The sequence below is a fragment of the Diceros bicornis genome, chromosome 39, assembly GCF_020826845.1.
Source record: "Diceros bicornis minor isolate mBicDic1 chromosome 39, mDicBic1.mat.cur, whole genome shotgun sequence".
In the NCBI taxonomy this organism is placed as follows: Eukaryota; Metazoa; Chordata; class Mammalia; order Perissodactyla; family Rhinocerotidae; genus Diceros; species Diceros bicornis.
This window is the reverse complement of record NC_080778.1, coordinates 11,472,317-11,495,732: the sequence shown is the minus strand read 5'-3', so window position 1 is coordinate 11,495,732 and position 23,416 is coordinate 11,472,317. Positions and strand designations below refer to the sequence as shown.

The 23,416-nt window shown below is 42.1% G+C and overlaps 1 protein-coding gene across 3 annotated transcripts in view; it reads left to right on the top strand.

The window, feature by feature from the left end:
• The window catches only part of SYNJ2 (synaptojanin 2), a 97,109-nt gene extending 79,557 nt beyond the window's left edge, over positions 1-17,552 (top strand). The window contains exons 19-27 of one of the 3 annotated variants that reach the window (XM_058534078.1): positions 3,066-3,284; positions 3,393-3,471; positions 4,058-4,226; positions 4,680-4,853; positions 6,804-6,938; positions 8,675-8,787; positions 9,957-10,065; positions 11,988-12,139; positions 13,693-17,552. In XM_058534078.1, coding sequence (XP_058390061.1) covers positions 3,066-3,284; positions 3,393-3,471; positions 4,058-4,226; positions 4,680-4,853; positions 6,804-6,938; positions 8,675-8,787; positions 9,957-10,065; positions 11,988-12,139; positions 13,693-14,442 — 1,900 coding nt within the window. In that variant the 3' untranslated portion in view covers positions 14,443-17,552. Of the gene's footprint in view, positions 1-3,065; positions 3,285-3,392; positions 3,472-4,057; positions 4,227-4,679; positions 4,854-6,803; positions 6,939-8,674; positions 8,788-9,956; positions 10,066-11,987; positions 12,140-12,615; positions 13,661-13,692 lie in introns of those variants that run through there. The other 2 variants (XM_058534081.1, XM_058534080.1) reach the window with 2 other exon arrangements.
• The last annotated feature ends 5,864 nt before the right edge of the window (positions 17,553-23,416 follow it).

Genomic DNA, 23,416 nt, shown 5'->3' with positions numbered 1-23,416 from the left:
GAACACCCTTAAGGAAACAGAGATGGTGATGGAGGGTGTAGATAGGAAGAGTCTGATCTTCCCACGGATGCTACCAAAACTAGATGTCTGTTCCAACTTTTACCAGGAAAGAAATGAAGAAAGAGAGTTCATGGTGAACAGTTGGTCAGCCAATAGGTCTAAATCTTTAGATACTTCTAAATTCTTTAGAAACCTGTCGTTGCAAATACATACCTAGAAATGAACCATGGGAAATCTTCAGATATGTGACTTGCAGGTTTGCTAGTTCGGTGAATGTATTTAGAAGCCTTCATTTAACCACTATTTATTGAGGGGCCCTATAGACTAGGCCCTGTTTTGGGCACTGAGGATGAGCAGTAAACAAAGCAGACAAGATCATGCTGTCATGGAATTTTCTAGTGAGGACAGACAACCAGTAAACAGATATAAGTGCTGTGAAAAAGAAAAAAGTAGTGGCAGAGGTCAGACAAGGGATCGGTGCTATTTTATACCCAGTGTTCAGGGAAGGCCTGTCAGATAAGATGGCCTTGGAGCCGAGACCTGAAGGAAATGAGAGTGTGAGCCATGTGGATGTCAGGGGGAGAGAGTTCAGAGTGGGAAGCGTGGCAGTGAAGATCCAGGAGGCTGGAGAATAGAGAGGCTGGAGTGAAAAGAGTAGGAGAAGAGTTACAAGGTGATGAGGTGAGATGAGCAAGGAACGCAGACGAGATGGACCCCTGTGGGCCGTAACAAGGACGGTGGATTTTACTCTGAGCTGAGGAGTGGCGCTATCTGACGAGGTGTTAACAGAATCACCCAAAGGGACTCCAGTGGGGCCAGGGTGGAAGCTAGCGCAGGAAGCAAGGGAAGAAATGGTGCTGGCTTTGGACCAGAATGGTTGTGGGTCATTGCGGCGAGAAGTGGTTGGGTTCTAGATAGATTTTGAAAGTGGAGCCAACAGAATTGGCTGATGGATTGGATGTGGGGTGTGAGACAGAGGAGATGAGGATGACTCCACGGTTTGGGGCCCGAGCAGCTGGAAGGATGGGGTAGCATTTACTCAGCTGGAAAGACTGGCAGGTGCAGATTCAGACATACTGGTTTGACACTTAGACATTTATTGATTTTTCTAATTACAAAAGCAGAACCTCTTGGTTATTGACAATTAGGGAAAGATAAACAAACAAATCATCCATAGTCCCACTCTCTGAGACAATGACTAGTAATGGTGTGTGATGTGTCTTTCCACTGCATTTTCCATGTACATTAGAAGATTTTGCACCAGAATGTTATCCTGTGTGTGGTGTGTACTCCTGTGCACATGTGCTTATAGATATATAAATGTGTGTAAGAAAATTAGGATAAATGATGTGAACTGTCATCACATTTGCTTTTTAATTTACTACATTAATAATTTTTAAATTAAAGTTTTTATTTTGAGGTAATTGTAAATTCACATGCAGTTGTAAGGAATAATAGAGATCCCGTGTATCCTTTACCCAGTTGCCCCCAGTGGTGAGATCCTGTAAGTCTATGGTACATATAGATACGTGATATAGATATTAGCATATTGATGTTGTTATGGTCAAGATATAGAACATTTCCATCACAAGGATGCCTCATGTTTCCTTTTTCTAGCCATGCTCATTTCCCTTACTCCCTAACTCCTATCAACCACTGATCTTTTCTCCCTTTCCTTAGAATGTTACATAAATAGAATCGGAATTGGGGGATTGGCTTTTTTCAGCCAGCATAATTCTCTGGAGATTCATCCAGTTGTTACATGTATGAATAGTTCGTTCCCTTTTTTTTTTTTTGACGTGGAAGATTGTCCCTGAACTAACATCTGTGCCAGTCTTCCTCTATTTTTTGTATGTGGGACACCATGATAGCATGGCTTGATGAGCGATGTGTAGGTCCATGCCCGGGATCTGAACCCGCAAACCCTGGGCCGCCTAAGCGGAGCATACGAACTTAACCAATACGCCACTAGGCCAGCCCCTATATAGTTCATTCCTTTTTATTGCTGAGTGGATAAAGCTGCCTCCTCCTGTTTTCATCAGAGATGCTTCAATTCTCTCCAACACATGGGGCTTGTCTGAAAACTTTTTCTGCCACAAGTTTTTAAGAACACTTGCTTAGTGCGTATCCCTGTGTCAGATTTTTCTCAGTCTTCTTTGTTCTTGCTTTTAGATGCAAAAAAAATAGTCATATAAATTTGTTGGAGGAATAATACTGATGTTATCGCCCACACGTCTTAATTTCTGTAGCATTCCTTAGTTTTAAAGGTTGCCACCATATTATGTACTATTTTGTCTTATGTTTGTTTCCAATTAATATTGTATTATAAATGTCTTTAATAAGGTTACATAAGCTTCATAATAAAGGATTTTCTAAATTTTTGTTGAGTAAACCCATCCCTATATCAAAATTACAGTAATGATTGCATTATTTCCTGCTGATCTGTTTTCCTGTGTATGTCAAGTAGATTTCTGCAGTGTTCTTCTCAGTGATTGCATAGCGCATTATCATATGACTGCACCCTAACCTAACTCGCTCCCTATTATGGAACAGTTAGATTGTTTCTCCTTTTTTCCCTCCCATCAACAGTGCTGTAGTGATCAACCTTGTCTGTAAATCTTTGTCTGAATCTCTGGTCATTTTCTTAGAACAGAGCCCTAGAATTGAGATTAGTAGATCAAAAGAGATGAACGTTTTTGAGATTCTTAACTCAAATTGCCAAATAGCCCTCTGAAAAGCTTGACCCCCTCACAAAAGGAGATTTCCCACTTCTCTACATCCTTGGCAGTACTGGCGATTACTATGTAAAAAATCTTTGCTGATAGCTGGTATTGTTTTCTCTCGAATCATCTTTAGATAAAAATGCCAAGATAACGCTAAGATTGGGGAACTATAAAGACTGAAACCCTAGAACAGGGCAGCCAGGCTGCAGGGGCCCTGCTGGGGCCACACTCGTAGGCGGTTGATGGGGACTGTTTAGCAGAGCTCTGAGGGCTGGGGTTGGGGGCTGGGTAGCTCTTGTCCTGGGTTAACCGTTTCCCATCTTCCCTTCGTGTCTAACGCAGACCCGTGCTGGCGATCGTGGAGGTGGAAGTACAGGAGGTTGACGTGGGTGCTCGGGAGAGGGTGTTCCAGGAAGTGTCCTCTTTCCAGGGGCCCCTGGATGCCACCGTCGTGGTCAACCTTCAGTCGCCAACCTTAGAAGAGAAAAACGAGTTTCCTGAGGATGTGCGCGTGGAACTCATGGAGACCTTGGGGAACTACGGGACAATTGTTCTTGTCAGGTAACTACTGGCCTGGCTGGCATGGGCTCTGGTGTGCACGTCAGTGGGAATCCGTAAGAGCTGCCAAGTCACTCTGGGGGTTGACTGGGTGTGTCTCATCTATTCCAGGATCAACCAAGGGCAGATGCTGGTGACTTTTGCAGACAGTCACTCGGCTCTCAGTGTCCTGGATGTAGATGGTATGAAGGTGAGTCATGCTTGGTTGCTCGTGGAGCGGGCGCTGCTTAATCCCTATGGTTTTTTCACGTGGTCATGTTGTCCGCTCTCCTTACCTATGTCTTTAGGTGTAGGCACCACATGAGGGCAGGAGCTAGGACTCTTCATTCTGCTATCTAATTCTGGTATCTTCAATGAGGAATCTAATGTCCAGCACTGGCTACTTGCAGAATTTGGGAGAAAGGGCAAGTTAAAACTTAGTTCCCACTGAGTTACTGGGTCTGTCTTTGCTCCCACATCCACGTGGGAGTGTTGCCATCATTCTCTTTAGAGTACATAATTTGGAATATGCAGTTTACAGGTAGTTTCCATGTTGATAATATCCTGGTTTTAAATTCACATGGAATGAAAAGCTGGAGATGATAATTCAACTTTATTTAGACCAAATGTGAGCTGTGCTGAGCCTGCCCTGAGGTCTAGACTCTCAATTTTTCTTGGCAAAACACAAAGATTGGCCTGACTCCCAATGCATAAGCTTGAGCGAGATGCACTTTGGGATCACAGGGAATTGTTCTGACATCTGCGTTCATTCTTGGATGGCCCCTCTGCCCTCACAGGTGAAAGGCAGAGCAGTGCAGATCAGACCGAAGACCAAGGACTGGCTGAAAGGTTTGCAAGAGGAGATCGCCCGAAAGCGGGACAGCATGGTCTCCCTGTCTCCCACCGCCAACTCCTGCTTGCTGGAGGAGAACTTTGACTTCACAAGTTTGGACTATGAGTCGGAAGGTAGGTAACCCTGCGAGGACTTCTCAGTCGGTGTGGTGAGGCGGGCAGGTGGGCAAGAAGTTCTCCCCACAGCAGGCATGAGATTTTTAAGATCCCTTCTAGAACCTTGCCTCGTAAAGGTTAGAGAGGGTACTTGCAGTGCAAGCATTACATTCCATGCGATAAGTTGAGCATTGTCCATGTGCAGGAATGAAATGGTAAATGGGACCTGGAGACATCTAAAATTACATTGGAAAAGTGGTTTTGAGGATGTCAGGGCTGCGGGCTTGGTCTCCTGTCTCAGGCATGAATGGAATTGGGGTCCTGTCCCTGCTGACATGTGGGTGCCCGTGGGCTGCTGGCAGCTGTGTCACAGGTGTCCTGAGCCACAGGCCTTGATGTTGAACAGACCCACCCATGACAGGCTATGCCGTTTCACCCTGATTGTTTGCTGTGACTCATTTCCTTCTCTAGGCGATATTCTCGAAGATGACGAAGACTATTTGGTGGAGGAGCTGGGTCAGCCTGTGGTCTCAGACAGTGAACTGGGGGGAGACGACCTTTCTGATGCCCCCAGCTCCACAGCAGCAGCACCTCCCAGCAAGTCACCTGCACTCACCAAAAAGAAGCAGCATCCGACCTACAAAGGTAGCTTAGACCTTCCTCTTCTAAATGGACTTGGGATTGAATTCCCTCTTTCTCTCAGTGGTGGCTGCGTCCGTGCTGCCAATCAAGTGTGCACATCCCATGAAAAGCTAAAGCAAGTCTGCTATGGATCCAGCTACCACCACACTGATCTTCTCTAGTGATGTTTATTTTTCTACAACAACTGGTACCCCTGTAACACACCAGGTTCATGATAATTCCTGTTTCCTCTGTAATTCAAATAACCGCAGCTCTGAACTGGTTTTACAATTGTGATTTTTTTTTCCTGTCCAAACCTTTTCTGATTCAATCTCATAAGAGACATATTCAATACCTATGGCCTGCGTTGGCATATTTTTACATTCTTATAACATTATATTATTATACAATAATATTATACGTTAGCATCATTGTATCATTTTAGACTTAAGTAAAGCAGGACTGAAAGTCATGTGGATTGAACTGCAAGTCCCTAGGTTAAATAGTATAGTAACTCTTTTGAATAAGTTTTAAAACCCAGAAGCGTTATATGGGCTGGAACGTAGGATAGTTCATATTTCAGCATCAGACTCCTTTGGCACAGTTCCGTCCACAGCCACGAATGCCTTCCAGCTGTTGGTCATTGTGTCTCCCCCGCTGGAGGAAAGCTGTAAACAGCTGGTGCAGGAGCTTAGCCATGTGTCAGGACCCTTTGAGCTGGGGCTGAAAACAGAGAACAGGAGTGAAAGTGAAGTAAGATGCTTCCCAGGGAAGGCTCTTTGCTGGGAGAGGTCAGAGACCCTCACGCCCCTTTGACTGTATACTGTCCCAGAGCTGGTCCATAGCCTAGCTACCTTGAACCATCAGGAGCTGTTACACTTACAGGTTGGTGAGCCCCATCATAGAGGTGTGGATTGGGCAGGGGATCCTGGAAATCTGGCATCTCATGCATCTCCCCAGCCGATTGGGAGCACAGCCAGGTTTGGGGACTGCTGCCCGATACAGGACCGGCAGCCTTCATCAGCATGTCAAGGTGGTTCTGCATGCTGCTTGCCCAGAGGGCTCCTGCCCTGAAGTAGAAGCAGCTAAAGGGATGTGTTCTTGAGACAAGAGGCAGCCCTCTTCTCCAGGGGTGGCTGTCATTCAGGCAGCCTCTCAAGGGGAGGGCAGATGTGAGAGCAAATGCCTCTTTGAGTGAAGAATAGAGCCACATGGGGCTATGTGGGCAGCCTGGCTGCGTGGTGGGCATCGAGGAGATGAAAACACCCTATGGGGTGTTCAGGCATTCCCATTAGCAGAAATTTTGCTTCTCCCCAGCTCAACCTCAAAGATACGTGGCAAGGAGCTCTTGGATTTGAGGATTGGAGTATCTAAGCCAAAAGGAAATGAATCAGACTGTGTTGCAGTGTGGGAGAGGAGACCTAAAATTGTCCTGAATTTAAATGTAATAAATGTTTCCGTAATAAAACAGAAACAGTCGCCTCCTCATGCCGCTCTTAGCCTTAGAAGGTTTTCATGGGACAAATCAGGAAGGCGAACACTTGTGAAGTAGCTGGCATTGGGACTTGATGAGGGAGCAGGGATACCCCATACTAGCAGCTTGGCGCTGGACCACAGGCTGCCCTGCTGGCAGAGAAGCGAGAACAGTCTAGCTTCCAAAACAGTTGTCATGTCTTAGAGGGAGGAATTAAAAATGAGGAACTCTGGTTTTCAACTGTCTCCTCTCCTCTGTGTAGAAATCTGTGGCTTATTTCAGCAGGAAACACACCTACACTTCAAAATATGATTTCAGTGTCTCTCGTGTCTGGACAGCAAACCTTGTCCACGGTTGATTGAATATTCCAAGCAGGCATTGGGTGCCCCCGCCGTCCCTCCCATGCCAGCAGAAAGGGATGCACCTCCACTGTCCTGCCTCTGTGCAGACCCGAGTCTGACCCCCGACTCGCCTCACTCACGTTCCGCCGTGTCCTCCAGATGATGCTGACCTGGTGGAGTTAAAGCAGGAGCTGGAAGCAGTCGGAGATTTCCGCCACCGCTCTCCGAGTAGGTCTCTGTCGGTTCCCAGTAGGCCTCGGCCACCTCACCCGCCGCAGAGACCCCCCCCTCCAAGTAAGACTTTGCTTGCTTTCGGCTTACCCCAATGCCTGCTGGGAATCATTGTGTCTCTCCTGCTACTGGACACATGGCTCTCAATCGACTTCTTTCTAGGCATTGAGTCCCCACAATGCTTTTTTCCCTCCCTGGGCTCCTTTCTGTCTTAGATCCGTGACACGTTTGATATCAGAGATAACTGTGTATCTCGTGGCAGATTAAACGAGTCCTCTGTAAAGCTGTTCTTCGTCCTCCCGTAGCTGTGTTTTGGCTTTAAGATGCTTTCACTTTGAAACCTTATAGGATGGAAAATTGGGGCCGCAGCCGAACCAGCAACTTTTTTAGCTCCTTCCTCTCGACCCTCTGCAGCATCTTTCAGAATCTTCTCTCCTTGACTGCTAACCGCCCTCTCCCTACTTATTAGAACTCCAGTAAGCCCGGGAGCCCTAACACACAAGTGATTGCATGCCCGCCTCTAACGAGGCGCCATCCCGGCTGTGAGCCCATGCCTGCGGGCCCCTGGCATTCCTCCACCTGAGGACCAGCTCGTCCTGGCCTGGGTCTCATAGGATGGTGCTTTTCTTCCTGGCTCCTCAAAAAACAATGCTTTGCCCATCAAACTTTCCTTAATTACTTGCAAATAAGGTTGTGACATGCTTTTTTTTTTTTTTTTTTTTTGCTGAGGAAGATTGGCCCTGAGCTAACATCTGAGCCAATCTTCCTCTATTTTGTACGTGGGTCACCGCCCCCGCATGGCTTGATGAGTGGTGTGTAGGTCCATGCCTGGGAACTGAACCAGAGCCACCAAAGCGGAGCATGCTGGACTTAACCACTAGGCCATGGCCCCATAAAGCTGTGACATACTTTTGATCAATTTCTATTTTACCTCTACTGTTGACTTCTCCCATCCCCCACCGCCCAAAAATTGTGGCAATCAGATATATAGATTTTTCTAATGCTTTACTTTCACAATTGGGTTCACCTTGGCTTGCATCACAATAGTCATCTCTGGCAAGCCAGAAGCACGTGACTTTTTAAGTGTATTTTTCACTTTTCTGAGTTGACACTCTGAAAAATAAAATATAAAATAAAAATTAAATAAAAACCAAAGTGTATGTTATTGCAGAAAATCTACAAAAATAGATAAATATAAAGAAGAATAAAATTTTTAAATTCACTTGACTACCTAGAGATAATAATTGTTAACCAAAAGACTTCCAGCCTTTTCCAATTATATATATCTATATCTACAAAGAATTTTTTTCTTTTCTTTTTTTTTTTTTTTACAAAATTGATATCCATTTTGTTTGGTCATTTGTCTGTCATTTAATGTGTCATTAAATGTTGTTCTAAAACATGATCTGTTAATGGCTGCAAGTGTAATTTAATATAGTTTATTCCCCTGCTGTGGGAGTTTTTAGATTTTTCCCATTAACCATTTTTTAAAATTTGGTCCTAATAACAGTAGTGTGTTTTAAGCCACTTAAAAATGAGTTGACTTTTATATCAGATTTGAACGCCCCAGGATGTTAGATTAAAATGTGCGTTCAAATAATGCTTCTCCAGAAAACCTACATTCATAGGCACAAGCTGATGGACAATCAAGAGAGACTTAACATCAACTCTGTAAATACCCAAGGGCCGTGTGCACACTCTGACCCTCACTGCCTCTGTGGTCAGCCTTGCTCTCAGCTGCCTTGAAGCAGCCGGTGGCTTCACTGAGACTGACACTCTGTCCTCCTTGGTTTTCACAGCTGGTTTAATGGTGAAAAAGTCGGCTTCGGATGTGTCCATCTCCTCCGGCACCCACGGGCAGTATTCGATTTTGCAGACAGCAAAACTTCTGCCAGGAGCACCCCAGCAAGCAGTGAGTTCCTCTGTATTCAGCTCAAAGCGAAACCGGCCAGCATCTCAGACCCGAGGGGTTTGCCCCGTGGTTCCTCCTCAGCCCCTGCAATCATGCGGGATTACCTCCTTTCAGTGAATATGTAGATTTGCATCTCTTTAACCCTCTGCCTGTCCACCAGCTCGTCCCCAAACCCCATCACTTAGTAGCAGGTCCTTTATAGGGCTTTTGAATGGCCGTACAGGGCGTTAGAGGGAGAATCACATTTGATGGGAAATCCCAGGTGTCCTGTGTGGCGGGACTGCTGGTTTCCAGGCTCAGCTGCTTGCTCGCCTGATGCTTAGCTTTGGCCTTGGTGGACGATTGCTGGTTAGTAGGAGGGAGTACAGGAGACATTCAGACCAGTTGTCTTGACAAAATGCTGATCGTTCTGGCATGAAGTTAGTTAAGCAAAGAGGCTAAAAAGAGATCTAATGGGCCTAAAAAACGTAGTAGGGGAACGCTAGTGACAACAGTCCTGTAGGATTTTGGAGATGGAGAGTTCCAGAGAATGGCAGCGAGCTGCTGAAGAAGACTGCAGGTGAAGGTCAATGGAGTAGAGGCGAGGAGGAGGGAGGTGAAGCCCGGGTGCTGGGTGGAAGCTAACTTGTCCCGCGAGGGTGCGGAGAGCTGGGCCAGGCCAGATGCTCACGCGTTCACAGCAGGCGTAGGGCGTTAACTGGGTGTCAGTGGTTCCTAGTAATGAAGGCTGATCATCAAAGGCAGTCCAGAGGTTTGGGTTAAGAGGTAGAAAAAGCACTTTGAGAAAACGTGTGTCTATAAGGTGTTTTAATGCCTCAGCTGGGCTGTGGAAGGAGTGGTCTCTGCTTATGATTTCTGGCTTTTCCTGGGTATTGAAATAAAGACAGAGGATGGTTTATCCACATTGCAAAAACCTATAACCACCCAGTTTGGGAAACGAGGGTCATCGGCTCTAGATATTATTGCATTCCTCTTCTTGGTATGAGAGTGCCCTGGGGGAAAAAGAGGCTTGAGGGATGGAGTTTAGGTTGGAGTTTGTGTATTAATCGCTGTCTCATGGAGCTTGTAAGTCTCACACTCGCGTACAGGTCAGTAGGCAGTGAACGCGCCAGGTGAGGCTGTCTTCCTGCCCATGTTAATACACTTTCCTCCCTGATTCTGTCCTCAAGCCCAAAGCTAGGACTGGGATAAGTAAACCTTACAACGTCAAGCAGATCAAAACCACCAATGCTCAGGAGGCAGAAGCAGCAATCCGATGTCTCCTGGAGGCGAGAGCAGGTAGGTGCTCCCCTAGGGCTCTCCTCCCCGGCCAGGAGAAAAACCCACTCTTCTTTTCATTTCATCTTCCTACTGAAAGGCGCCTAGAAGAGAAAATAACATTTTTTTTCTGGAGCCAGTATTAAATGAAAGTACCCTTTAGCAACATTTTATAAAATTCCACTGCTAAGATTTAAGTCCATTTAAAATTATATATTTAAAATGCAGTAAGTATATAAAAATAATCCCAGGATTATTAAGCACTTAAGGGAGAGATTGAAATAAATGAAAATGAATATTAGAAAAGAGTGATGTTGGGCCAGCCTTGTGGCTCAGCGGTTAAGTGCACGCGCTCCGCTACTGGTGGCCCGGGTTTGGATCCCGGGCGCACACCGACTCACCGCTTCTCCAGCCATGCTGAGGCCACGTCCCACATACAGCAGCTAGAAGGATGTGCAACTATGACATACAACTATCTACTGGGGCTTTGGGGAAACAAAAGGAGGAGGATTGGCAATAGATGTTAGCGCAGAGCAGGTCTTCATCAGCAAAAAGAGGAGGATTAGCATGGATGTTAGCTCAGGGCTGATCTTCCTCACAAAAAAAAAAAAAAAGAAAAGAATGATGCTGCAGGCACTGACTCATTCTGCTGGCTCTGTAAAAAGAGATAGTTAGGTATGCATCCTATTTCAAGCACAAAATCTATTTTTTAAATCCAGCAACAACTGTAGATTCTTTACTGCCAGGCGGGGACCTCTTCTCTCCCGCACTGCCTGTTCATTTTTGTTGCTGTTACTCTAACCCATGTTAATCATATTGTAACTTGGAATGTCTGCCATGCATTTCAAAATCACTGGTCACTAACATTTTTTGTTTTGATTTTGGAGAGGGGAGATTACACCTCTGAAAAGCCATATGTAATTACGATTGCCTGATTTGCTTTTATTCCGGATATTTAATTTATTTGGAATTCCTGAATAACATTTAAGGAGGGCATAAATTATGAGGTTGTGAAACACTGTTGTAGAATAAGACCATCACAAGTGTTTTTTTATTTAAAAAAAATAACTAAAATTATGTGGATGTAACAACCCAAGTGTCCATCAACTGATGAATGGATAAAATGTGGTGTATCCATACAATGGAATATTATTCAACCATAAAAAAGAATGGAGTACTAATACATGCTGTATCATGGGTGAATCTCAAAAATAGTATGTTAAGTGAAAGAAGCTAAACACAAAAGGCCGTGCATTGTATGATTCCATTTTACAAAGTGTCCAGAATTGGCAAATCCATACAGATAGACAGTTATTAGTGGTTTCCATGGGCTGGAGAGAGGAGGAAATGGGGAATGATGGCTATGGGTATGTATGGGGTTTCTTTTTGGGGCGATGAAGTTGTTCTGGAATTAGATAGTGGTGATGGTCACACAACTTTATGAATATACTAAAAACCACCAAATTGTATCCTAAAAAAGAGTGAATTTGATGCTATGTGGATTATATTGCAATAAAGCGATTTTTTTAAAAAAATTCTGTAGATGTCGAGGTTAGGAGAGGTTTGAGGTTTGAAATCTACCCAGGGTCTCAACTTAATATTTTCTTGGTCGTGGGCCCTGCTGAGATTTTGAGGAGTTTTGGGTCATCTCCCCTGAGAAATGCGCATAAAACTTTGCATGTGACGTCAGGGCCTCACTGATGCCCCATCAAGACCATCCACGGACCCAGATCACCATCCCTGGTGAGAAGGTGAGCATGAGAAGCTGGGGGCCGAACCTAGCTGGTTGGTCTTGACAACCTTCAAAAATTTTTTTTTTTTTTAGAAGAAAGGAAATACACTGTGTTAATAAAATATCCTTAGAATGTAGACTGCCCGAAGATTAATTCATGCAGCAAATTGCCTTGATCTGTACACTTCAGCCGTGCAATTGTATGTTTCAGGTGCCCCAGGAGAAGCCCAAAATGCCACAGCCCCGAGGGACCAAGGGTCTTCCAAACCAGAGCCCACAGCAGGGGTGGCCCCGCTCCTGCCCCGTCGGCCGGCACCCAGAGTTCCTGCCATCAAGAAGCCAGCCTTGAGAAGGACAGGAAAGGTAAGAATCTGGTAGCATAAATCTCTTACTCCCAAGTTGCTCGAATGTCTTGTTAGATAAGAATTACGTCTCCGTTAAGTCTGGTCTCTCCATACACATTCCTAAGTTCCTGACACAGCCCCATCGTTGAGGAAAATGCTTGGCAATCGCTTTCTCCTTCATATCCCTGCCGCATTTCGGCTCTAGCTGAGCAGAAAAACCAGGAGTTTCTCACCATGATGGTAACAGCTTAGAGGTATCATGCTTCCGGAATGTTCTATTGGAGTCCCCAAATAGAACCACTGTGGGATGCTTTATTCCAAATGTTCCACCATTTCCCATTTATGTGTGGTCTATGTTATGTGCACATGGTTTCACGTGTACAGATTTTGTTCGCATTAGAAAAGCAACAGATTTCAACATTAGCCATGTTGACAAGCCCTTGTGTGGCTGGGATTCTGGAGGGTCCACAGCATCTCGTGCCACTTTTCTTGCAGATTGTATTCTGCTCTCGCTCTCAAGCTTCTCAGCCTTGCTTGCTGCTTCAAAGACATGAGTTTGTCAGGACAGTAGCAGCCCAAAGACTGGCGCCTATAGAGACATCTGGATCTTCCGTTTGATCTCAGTGTTCTCGTAATGGGACTCTCGGTAATCCCTGGCTGGTCATTGCAGAATGCCTGCTGTTTTTCCACCTGTAGAGTGTATGAGCCATGCCTTTGGTACTTTGTCCTTCCAGAGCTTGCTTTGTGTTTTCTGGGTTGCTCATGCCACTTCTGCTCGTTGCATCTGTCCATTTTCCATGCTCCTTACAAGTACAGCCGCCTTCCTCCTCCTTTCCCTGTGCCTACTTGCTCTTTTCTTTTAAAACCCAGGGGCAGAAATGGATTCATTTACCCGACTGGCTGCACAGGAGTTACAGTCGAAGGCTGTTGGGGAAGGGATTGTTTTCAGTTTGTTTCCTAAAGAACCAAAGGAAATCCTGAAATGCGGATGCTGGAACTACGGAGAGCCATTTCTGTACAGAGCGCCCTCTTGTGCTCTGCAGTTGTTTTCTTTGTGATAGTTTTGAATCAGAACTAAGGAAGTTCCTGTGTGAAATTTTCCTTTCGGCTGTATTTAAATATCAAAGATTCAAGGAACACATATATCCAGTAGTCCTTCCGTTAGCTTAATGCCGTGACCTTAGTCACTTCAGCCTAGCACAGTGCAGACTGAGTTATCAAAGCTGTGGCCTCAAAGTCTTCAAAGAGGTTCACTTTTAATAAAGGAGGAGCAGAACCCATTTCCTAAGGTAACAAAGAAAAACTTGTCTCAAATTATTCGCTGTGGCCCTGGTTTTAAAATTGTCACTCATATTTCGTTGGACCTGCTAAAAGTGTGTGTTTGTCCTGTGCTCTTTCGTACCTGGTCTTATTTCCATATCCCAGACATTCTCAAATCTTGAATTTGCTAGAATGTCAGCTTAGTGCCATCTCTGCTCCCTTCCTGACACTGAGTGCTCTCTGATTCCCAACCACCCCCCCTCCACCCCGGGCTGGGTTCTTATTTACGCTCTTGGTTGTGCTTTTTCTCAGCCCACTTCACCGGAAGAGCACTTTGGGCAACAGACTGCCCATTTTACAATCGGGCCCCCGGAAACAAGCCTTGAAACCCCTTCTCTAGCGACAGTCCCGCCTGTTCCCAAACCAAGAACACTTCAGCCCGGGAAAGGTGCCGAGAGGAAGCCAAGTGGTGGAAGGCCAGCGCCAGACGATGCCCCTCCAGTGGCTGGAGCCACCATGCCACCCCCTCCGGAGGTCCCACCTCTTGTGCCCCAGGTCCCCCCGAGGAGGAAGAAGTCAGCCCCCGCCTCCTTCCACCTGCAGGTTCTGCAGAGCAACAGCCAGCTTCTCCAGGGCCTCAGCTGCAGCAGCAGCAGCCCCAGCCGTGACTGTCCCCCTGCACCCCAGCCTGATGGGGGTGCTCTCCTTCCACAACCGGCTTTTCTTGGCACTTCATCTGCTGCAAGCCCCGAGACTGATGGCCCCAAGGAGCTGAAGTCAGAGGCGGCCTCCCTTCTGGGTGATTCTCAGGATCCCTTCTGGAGCCTTCTCCAGCACCCTAACCTGCTGAATAATGCCTGGCTTCCCAAGACCTCTGACCCCCTGGACGCGGGGACCAGGAACCTTGGAAGGGCACACACAGCCCCACCGCAAGTCCGCACCTCAGCTGCCGAGGAGCCGCCACCGGAGCACAGGCAAAAAGACTTCAGTCACTGGGTGACAGTCAGTGACAAGGACAAGAGGACGGTGCTGCAAGTGTTTGACCCACTGGCGAAAACATGAGTGGGAAACCTTGACAGCCGCTTTCTTGCAGAACGTGTGCCTTCTTTCCTTAGACATCACTTACAGGGAAAAGCCCAGAGCCTTGGCCTCAGTCCCCCAGTCAAAAGAGACATCTATTTAAAGGCACACTGAAAAAACATTTGTACTTCTGTAACTCTTGTGTGGTTTACAAAAAATTGTGTCTCTTATTCAATAAGATTATTATTCAGCCACCAAGCTATGCTTTATTCCAGACTTGTGCATTTCAAGTTTCCTCTCAGGGGTATGGGAAACCTCTGGTTAGGTTCAGTGTATGAATTTTAGGAGAGGGAATCTGGCTGGTAATACCCAAGAAGTTTTCTCCCATTGAATTGTAGATGGTTGTGCAATTTATGTGTGTATCTGGTGTTTTTAAAATTTTGTTTGTATTTTACAGAGTTGGAATAACTTTTTGGTGAATCACCTGAAGGTTGATGCATAAAGTAAGGATTAGCCTAGAAGGTGGTTGGGACCATTAAGATCTGTACCTGGCCCGCTGACACTGGGTTACAAAATGTCAGAGTTAGGGGCCGGCCCAGTGGTGCAAGCGGTTAAGTGCACGCGCTCCGCTTCGGTGGCCCGGGGTTTGCAGGTTCGGAACCCGGGCGCACACCGACGCACCGCTTGGTAAGCCATGCTGTGGCGGCGTCCCATATAAAGTGGAGGAAGATGGGCACGGATGTTAGCTCAGGGCCAGCCTTCCTCAAGAAAAAAGGGGAGGATTGGCATTGGATGTTAGCTCAGGGCTAGTCCTCACAAAAAAAAAAAAAAAAAAAGTCAGAATTGGAAGCAGCGGACAGATCAAGCAAATGACTAGACTGTACATTCCTGTGGGCCCTCGTTTATTTACGCACATGTATATTAACCTTGGTTGTGTGTGAGCCCTGTGGGAGGTGGTGTCTTACACTGTTCTGGGTCTGAAACACATACCCCATTAGCTTAACCTGAGCTTAAACTGGCTACAGATTCCTGTTCCATGACTTAGACATGGCATGCCCCATACATTGCTGTAGTCCTGAGCCCTGGTGTGCTACTTGAACCAATTTTTACACACTGTCTGTTCCCTATTAAATGAAACCTTGTGGATTCTTTATTCCCCTTGTATTCCATACCTGGTAAAAGCACAAAATGTGAAAACTCGTACTGGCACATAATATTGATCCTCGTTGTTATGGTATGAAGAATATTTGGTTTAGCCTGGTCCGCCTGGCTATAGCTACAGGAAGGAAGGTACCACGTGTCCCTATATATAAGAAACCCCGGGGCAGCATTGCTGGGGTTTGCTTAACTATATGTTTATTAGGTTTATTTTTTGCATATGCATTGTTCCTATACATTTCCAACAGTACCTCTTGCCTATTCAATCATTTCATCACCATACTGTTTTACATTTTTAAAATAATGTTATAAGGCCTAGAATCCATTTGGAGCAGATATCATATTTTTGTGAATAAGAAATTCACTGGCAAAGTCTTGTGTGCCACGTACCATATTTAGGAGTCTTTCCTGTCAGAATCGTACAGCAATGATTCTGTGTCGTCCCTAATGTGACTGGGGAATTCCTGTGCTAAATGCTAATGGTTAGGATGGCAATAGTTGTCTTGCCTGGGGATTACCACTTTCTTTTTACTGATCAGACCTCTGGGATTTCAGAATTATTTGTCATTGCCACTGTCAAGATATACTGCAGATGATTTCAATCTGGCACTCAAAACAAAGACAAAACTACAACGTTTATCTCATTTCATCTGAAAACTGATAAAAGAAAAAGGTATTAGTGACCCAGAGAGATAAACAGATAATACATGTAGTTGACCAGTCATAAAAGATGATGTTTCTGGCCTTGGCTGATTAAGGCCCCTTCTGTAGCACTTACGTACTTTATATCATTTTTACCTGTTTAATAAATGCAAGAAGTCAACAACGTGATCCTTGAAAGAGTTAGGGGGAGAAAGATAGCAAGGTGGGCAATACGCTCAGAGAAGTTAAATGATTTGCCAGGATTTGCATTGCTACCAAGGGTGCGATTGGGAAGGGAAGCAAAGATTTCTGAATTCAAATGCTCTTTTCTCTATAACCTCTTTTCCCACCAAAGAGGAGGTGAATTTGAAAGCAGATACAGGTAACAACCAGTCAGAAAAGCAGAAGAAACATAAGTACCATAAGAGTTGCTTGCAATGCTGGGACTAGGCCTAATTTTCAGGTTTCTTCTTTGTTCTAGACAGCAAATAAATGGTACGGAGAACAGAATTTCAATTAAGATAAGTGCTCATCACTCAAGTAGCTTTTAAGAATCCAACAGTATTAATACACAAAATTGGGGAGGCAGGTCACAAGAAAAATTACAAGTAGTTTAACAAGAATCGAACAAATATTATTTGATCATGGGTGTTCAAATTTAGTGAACAACATAGACTGGATTTTGAGTTGATATGTGAGGTTCTCACACCAAGGTTCTCTTTAACAACAAAAAAGGGACAATTGGAATTGCCTTATTTATTTTTTAAGTGCTTAATCATTGGTAGGTTTCCTAGGTTAACAGCAGAGTCGGTTGAATAATCTTGATAATGAGCAGCTGCCATCCTGGGGATTTCTTTCTGTGGTTTTTTTATTTTTAGTCTGCCTTTGATGTTCCCACACAGGCCTTTTTTTGTGTGACCTTGCAGTTTATTTCATGACTGTTCTGTAAGATGTTACACTTCGCTGCAGACCGTTTGGGGCACGGTACTTCACAATTCAACGTTGTCTCTCTGACCCTGATTATATTCCCTTTTACAACATAATCTTCTCAGACTTCTTGCCTATTTTTTAAATTGGATCCAGTAAATGATTGAAATTAGGACATCTGCCCAAGCAATTCCTGTAAACGTTTAAAGTTGTTGAAGTTCAGGACACTGAATAAAATTCTGCTGACATGCATATAAATGTAAGCACATTTACTCTATAATGAAGTAATTTCATCAGAAAGAAAAGCTGCAAAAATTATTTATTGGGTGACTAGCAATTAATAAAACCCTGTAATGTTTATTTGAAGTGGTAATTTGTACTGAAATTGTAAAAAATACCTATTAAATGTTTTGTCTTTTTTTTAATTTGGCTTCTTTCTTTTCAGATGTGAGGAGAATCTTGGGGTATCTTCTTTGGCTAGCCTTCTATTCTAGATGAAATGTGATTACTAGTTATTCCTCTGTTTGAGTTTTTTTGGGGGAGGGGATTTTTCCAACCAGAAGAAAAGCAGAAAAGTAAAAATTTGGTTAAGAATTTATGACTTGAATGCTCCTAGCTGGGACCACTGCCATAACAGTGTGATAACTTGATGCTACAATACCTACAATAGTGAGAGATGCTGGAATTCATTTTCCATAGACTCTTATAGCAAACTTATAAAATCTTAGACTGCTAGAGTGGTTTGAGTACATCGCTGTGTAGAGAGAAGAGAGTAAACAATCTTCAAGTTCTGTCTAGGTTTGTTCTTAGCTAATTAACACTCAAAATAAAGTCATAAATGTTCTCTGGTGACTTTCAGGAATAAGAATATACTGACAATCTCAATAAAGATGGCTAGCCCTTCTTGAACAGTAAGTACTGTACTGAATTTATTCAATCTGAGTGCACAGCCCTGGGAAATGGATGGGGAGGAAGGAAACAGCCAAGTACAGTACCTGCCTTTTCCAACGTAGTGGGAGAGAGATTTGAAACTCACTCTCATGCAAGGCAAACTGTTTGTGCCTCTATCTCCATGAGGAGACCAAGTGTGGGATTGATTAATTTGTGAACAGAGAGGTCATGGCAGATTTGAGAGAAGAGGATTAAGAAATTGACAAGTAGCAAAATGGATTTATGTACACGGAAAGCATGTTGGCTGATGGGAAAGAATTTCAGAGGACCCTAAATGAAAGTTTAGGATTTTATTCTGTAGATAATAGAAGTAATGAGTAGTGGAAATACCTAAATAAATCTGTGTGTTAGAGTGTTAAGATTACAGGCTTTGCCTAGGCTAACAGCAGCTCTTCAAAGCATCTGGAAGATGGTTTATAAATGGTGTGAGGTAGGGGGTCCAACATCATCTTCCTGAGGGATAGTTATATCATGCTGTTGAGTAAATAACAAACCAATGCTCTCTCATCCTTTAATTAGGTTTCTCAAGGGGTTATTCACTTTTACTGACACTTTCAAATAACATTGGGATTTAGATATCCTTTCTATTGTTTTTAAAAATGTTTTCTGTCAGTTTTTAAACATTTTTCATTAACTTCAACTTATCCTTAATTTGCACCCTTTTTCTACTTTTTAATTTTGTTCTTTTCCTAATTTCTTAATTAAAGGTAGCACTGGATTCATTATTTTTAGTTTTCCTTAAGTAAATACATCTAAAGTTATATATTTTCCTCTAATTATAGCTTTAACTTTACCCTACACATTTTGGTGTGAAATATTCTCCTTTTCATTAATTTCTAGATTGTAATTTGCTTTTATTTCCTCTTTGATCCAGGGGAGACTGTGTAATGTTCCAATAGTTTGGGTTTGTTTGGCATTTTAAAATTGCTCCTAATTTTATGGATTATGACCTGAGAATATGGCCTTGCTAAACATCTACTTTTTGAAATTTATTAAGGTTTGCTCTGTGGTCAAGTGCAGAACTAATTTTTGAAGTGATTTTTTCAGTGTAAAATAAAAATGTTTTTTAGTTGTAGGGTACAAAAGTGTGTGTGTGTGCGCGCACGTGTTTTGGCATGTCAGTTCCTCTGCGCCCCAAATGGAACAGGTCTTTCTGCAAGGCAGATCTGTGGAGGCATCTGGGCAGGCTCTACGTCTAGCTCCATTGCTGTCCTCCCATTGTTCTCACCATGATTCCTTAGATTTTGTTGAATAAATTCTTCTCAGTTTGTTGTCTTTTGATCAATCTCTAAACACTTTGAATGATTGCCTTTGCTAATTTTGACTAGTTTAATAGTAGATGTCTCTTTGGGGGAGAGGTTTCCCTGAGCTCTTCATTATTGCCATTCCAGAATTTCTGCCCCGTGGGCAATCTGTTCTGTGCCAATACTACGTTGTCTTATTTCATTTAACTTTGATATCTGGTAAAACAAGCCCTCCTACCTCATTCTTTAGAGTGTCTTGGCTATTCTTGACCCTTTGGAATTCCATATAAATTTTAGAATCAATTCATCAAGTCCTATTAAAAAAATAAAACCTATTGGAATTTTTGACTGGGACTGCGTGGGATGGAATAGACATCTTTACAATATTGACTCTTCAATATAAGAACATGGTATGTTTCTCCAGTTAAGGATTTCATTAATGTATCTCAAAGTTTTTGTTATAAAAATTTTCAAACATATATGAAATCAGAGGGAACAATTTGAACCCTCATATACCCATCACCAGGATTTAATAGTAATTAACATTTTACTATATTTGCTTTGATATTTGACTCCTAAATACTTCTAATGTGTATCTCTAAATAACATTTTCTTTTATAACCTTCATACCATGACTATATCTAACAGTTTACAATAATTCTTTAAAATTCGTTTGCTATTTTTTGCTAGTGTACTTAAATAGGAGTTTTTTTTGTGTATTGACTGCATCAAGCAACCTTGCTAAACTCTCATAAAATTCTAACAATTTAGTGTATTTCAGTGTATCTAATATACCATCAATTATAAGATACACCATTTATGTACTATTATTCTTAAAAAGATGCTATGGTCTGAATGTTTGTGTCCCCCTAAAATTCATATGTTGAAATCTTAGCCCCCAAAGATGATGGTATTGGGAGATAGAGTCTTTGGAAGATAATTAGGTCATGAGGATGCAGACTTCATGAATGGCATTAGGGTTCTTATAAAAGAGACCTCACAGAGCTCCCTCGCCACTTCCACCACATGAGGACACAGCAAGAGGGTGCCAGCTATGAACTAGGAAAAGTCCCCTCACCAGAACGCAACCATGATTGCATCTTGATCTTGGACTTCCCAGCCTCTAGAACTGTGAGAGATAACCGTTTGTTGTTCACAAGCCACCCAGTCTGTGATATTTTGTTATAGCAGCTCGAACAGACTGAGAAGGCTTCCAACTAATTTATGACTCATCTATTCTGAGATGCAGCCCAGTTACAGAGATGTTAAAATATTTCTAAATGTGTCTTAAAATTGATAAAATATTGTATCATCTGTAGATTCTTTGGGATTTTCTATGTAGACGATCATATGATCTGCAAACAATGACTTTTGTTTCTTCTTTTCCCATCCTTGTACCTTTTTATGCCTTTTTCTTGGCTTATAGAGGTGGCTAGGACATTTAGTACAATGTTAAATAATAGGCATTCTTGTGTTATTCCTCTCAAAGGGAAAGTGTTAATATTTTTGCCATTAAGTATGATGTCTATTGTTTTTTGTTCTTTAGACATCCTTTATTAGCTTGAGGAAATTCTCTTTCTGGATTGCTGAATTTATCTTTTTCATGAATGGTTGTTGAATTTTATCAAAGACATTTTCTATGTGTATTAAATGATTATGATGTTTTTCCTCCTTTTGTTGGTTAATATGGTGAATTACATTGATCAGTTTTCCAATGCTAAACAACCTTGCATTCTTGGTATAAATCAACTTGGACAGATCACATTATCTTTTAAAAATATTACTGGATTTAGTTTGTCGATATTTTTGTTTAGGATTTTTGCAACTATGTTCATAAGTAAGATTCTCTTTTTTGTACTATCCTTGTATGGTTTTGGTATCAGTTACACTAACCTCATAAGTTGGGGAGTACACTGTTTTCTATTAGCAGAAAGAATTTTGATAATATTGGGATTATTTCCTCCTTAAATTTTTGGTAGAGTTCACCAGTAAAGTCAATGGGGTCTATAGTTTTTTTGTGAGAAGATTTTTTTAGTCACTAATTCTGTTTAATAGTCATAGGACTAGTATCTACTTTATGGGCAAGTTCTCTACTTCATGGGCAAGTTGAGTAAGCTATAGTTTACTTGGAATTTTCTATTTCATCTAAAATTTAATATTATTGGCCTGAAAGTATTCATAATATCCTCTTATCTTTTAATGTCTACATTATAGTGATATCTCCTTTTCATTCCTAATATTGGTAATTTGTGCCTTCTCTTTTTCTCTTGATTGGTCTCACTAGAGGTTTATCAATTTTTTTAGTCTTTTCAAAGAATCAACTTCTAGTTCTGTTGAAACTCTATTTTATGTTTGTTTTCTATTTCAACTTGTGTTCTTTTTAAATTCTTTCCTTCTATTTTCTTTGGTTTTATGTCAGTGTTCATTTTTCTAACTTCTTGAGATCAGTGCTTAGCTCATTTGACCATTTGGTCTAATCTGAAAAGAAGGTGTATTCTCCATTCCTTAGGTACAGTGCTCTAAATATTCCAGTGGGTAAAGTCTGGAAAGCATGTAGTTCAAATCTTATATTCTTCCCTGTCCCTTTTTTCTTTTCTTTTTCTTTTTCTTTTTTTTTTTTTTTTGGTTAGCTTGTTTTATTAATACATGTGTAAAAATCTCCCATTGTGTCTATTTCTTGTAGTTTTCTCCATTTTTGCATTTATAATTTCTGGCCATACACTGACATTCATATGCAATTAAAATTTAATATTTTCCTGGTGAATTTAATCTTTTATCACTATGAAGTGATCCCATATTTCTCTAACAATTCTTCTTGCCCTAAAGTATGTTTTACATGATGTAGCTACACCAGCTTGCTTTTGGTATTCACATGACATGTCTTTTTCCATCTTTTTTATTTTGAACTTTTCTGTGCTCTCATGCTTCAGATGGGTCTCTTAGAAATAGGTAATTGAGTGTTGTTTTCTTATCTACCCTGACATATTTATCTTTTAACTGGGGTATTTGGTCCATTTACATTTAATGTAATAATCGCTATATTTGGGTTTAAATTTACCATGCTATCTTGTGCGTTCTCTTTGTACTCTCTGTTCTTTGCTTCTTTTCCCCTCCTTTTGTGCCTTCTTTTGGATTTTTATCATGATCTCCTAATTTGGAAGTCATTATACCCTATTATTGTTGGTTACATTTTTATTGGTTATCTTAGAAATTACATGTATCATTAAGTTCTCAAAGTTTAATGTTAATCATTACTTTTACCTTCTTCTTGAATAATGCAATGACCTTGGAACACTTTATCTCCATTTATACTACCCCAACTATAGTTGCTGAGTATTTTAATTGTACATATTTTAACACCCACTCAAGACATTATTATGTTTTATACAATCCATTTTCATTTAGTTTATCCAAATAGTTGCCTCCTTTTTCACTCTGCATTTCTTCTTGAATCTCAGCACCTCTGGATGGACCACTTACCTTCTACCTGAAGTATATCCTTTAACATTTCCATTAATGAAGGTCTGCTGGTAGTAAGCTCTATTTTAATTTATATAAAATGTCTATTTCATCTTAATGTTTTAAATGTCTTATTATTTTTACTGAATGTATAATTGTGGGCTGGGAGTGGTTTTCTTTCAGCACATCAACAATATCATTGCAATGTCTTCTGGCTTCCATTGACTGATGACTTGTCAACAGCAGCAATCTTAACTGTTGTTCCTTTAAGCTTTTTTCTTCTGACTACTTTTAAGGCTTTCCTCTTATTTTGGCTTTTCTGCAGTTTCACTCTGCTATGTATAGATGTGGGTTTCTTTGCTCTGCTTTGGATTCATTGAACTTCTTGAATCTGTGGATTGTCGTCTTTCATCAGTTCTGGAAAGTGTTCAACCATTATCTTTGCAAATACTGCCTCTGGACATTCTTCTCTCCTTTTGGTACTCTAATGAAATATATGATAGAATTTGTTTTCTTTTTACTTGCCTAGATCTTTAGCTTCTCTTCTGTATTTTCTATCTTTCTGTTTCTCTGTGCTGCATTCTGGATAATTTTTCTGACCTCTCTTCCTGTTCACTAATTTTTTTCAGTGGTAT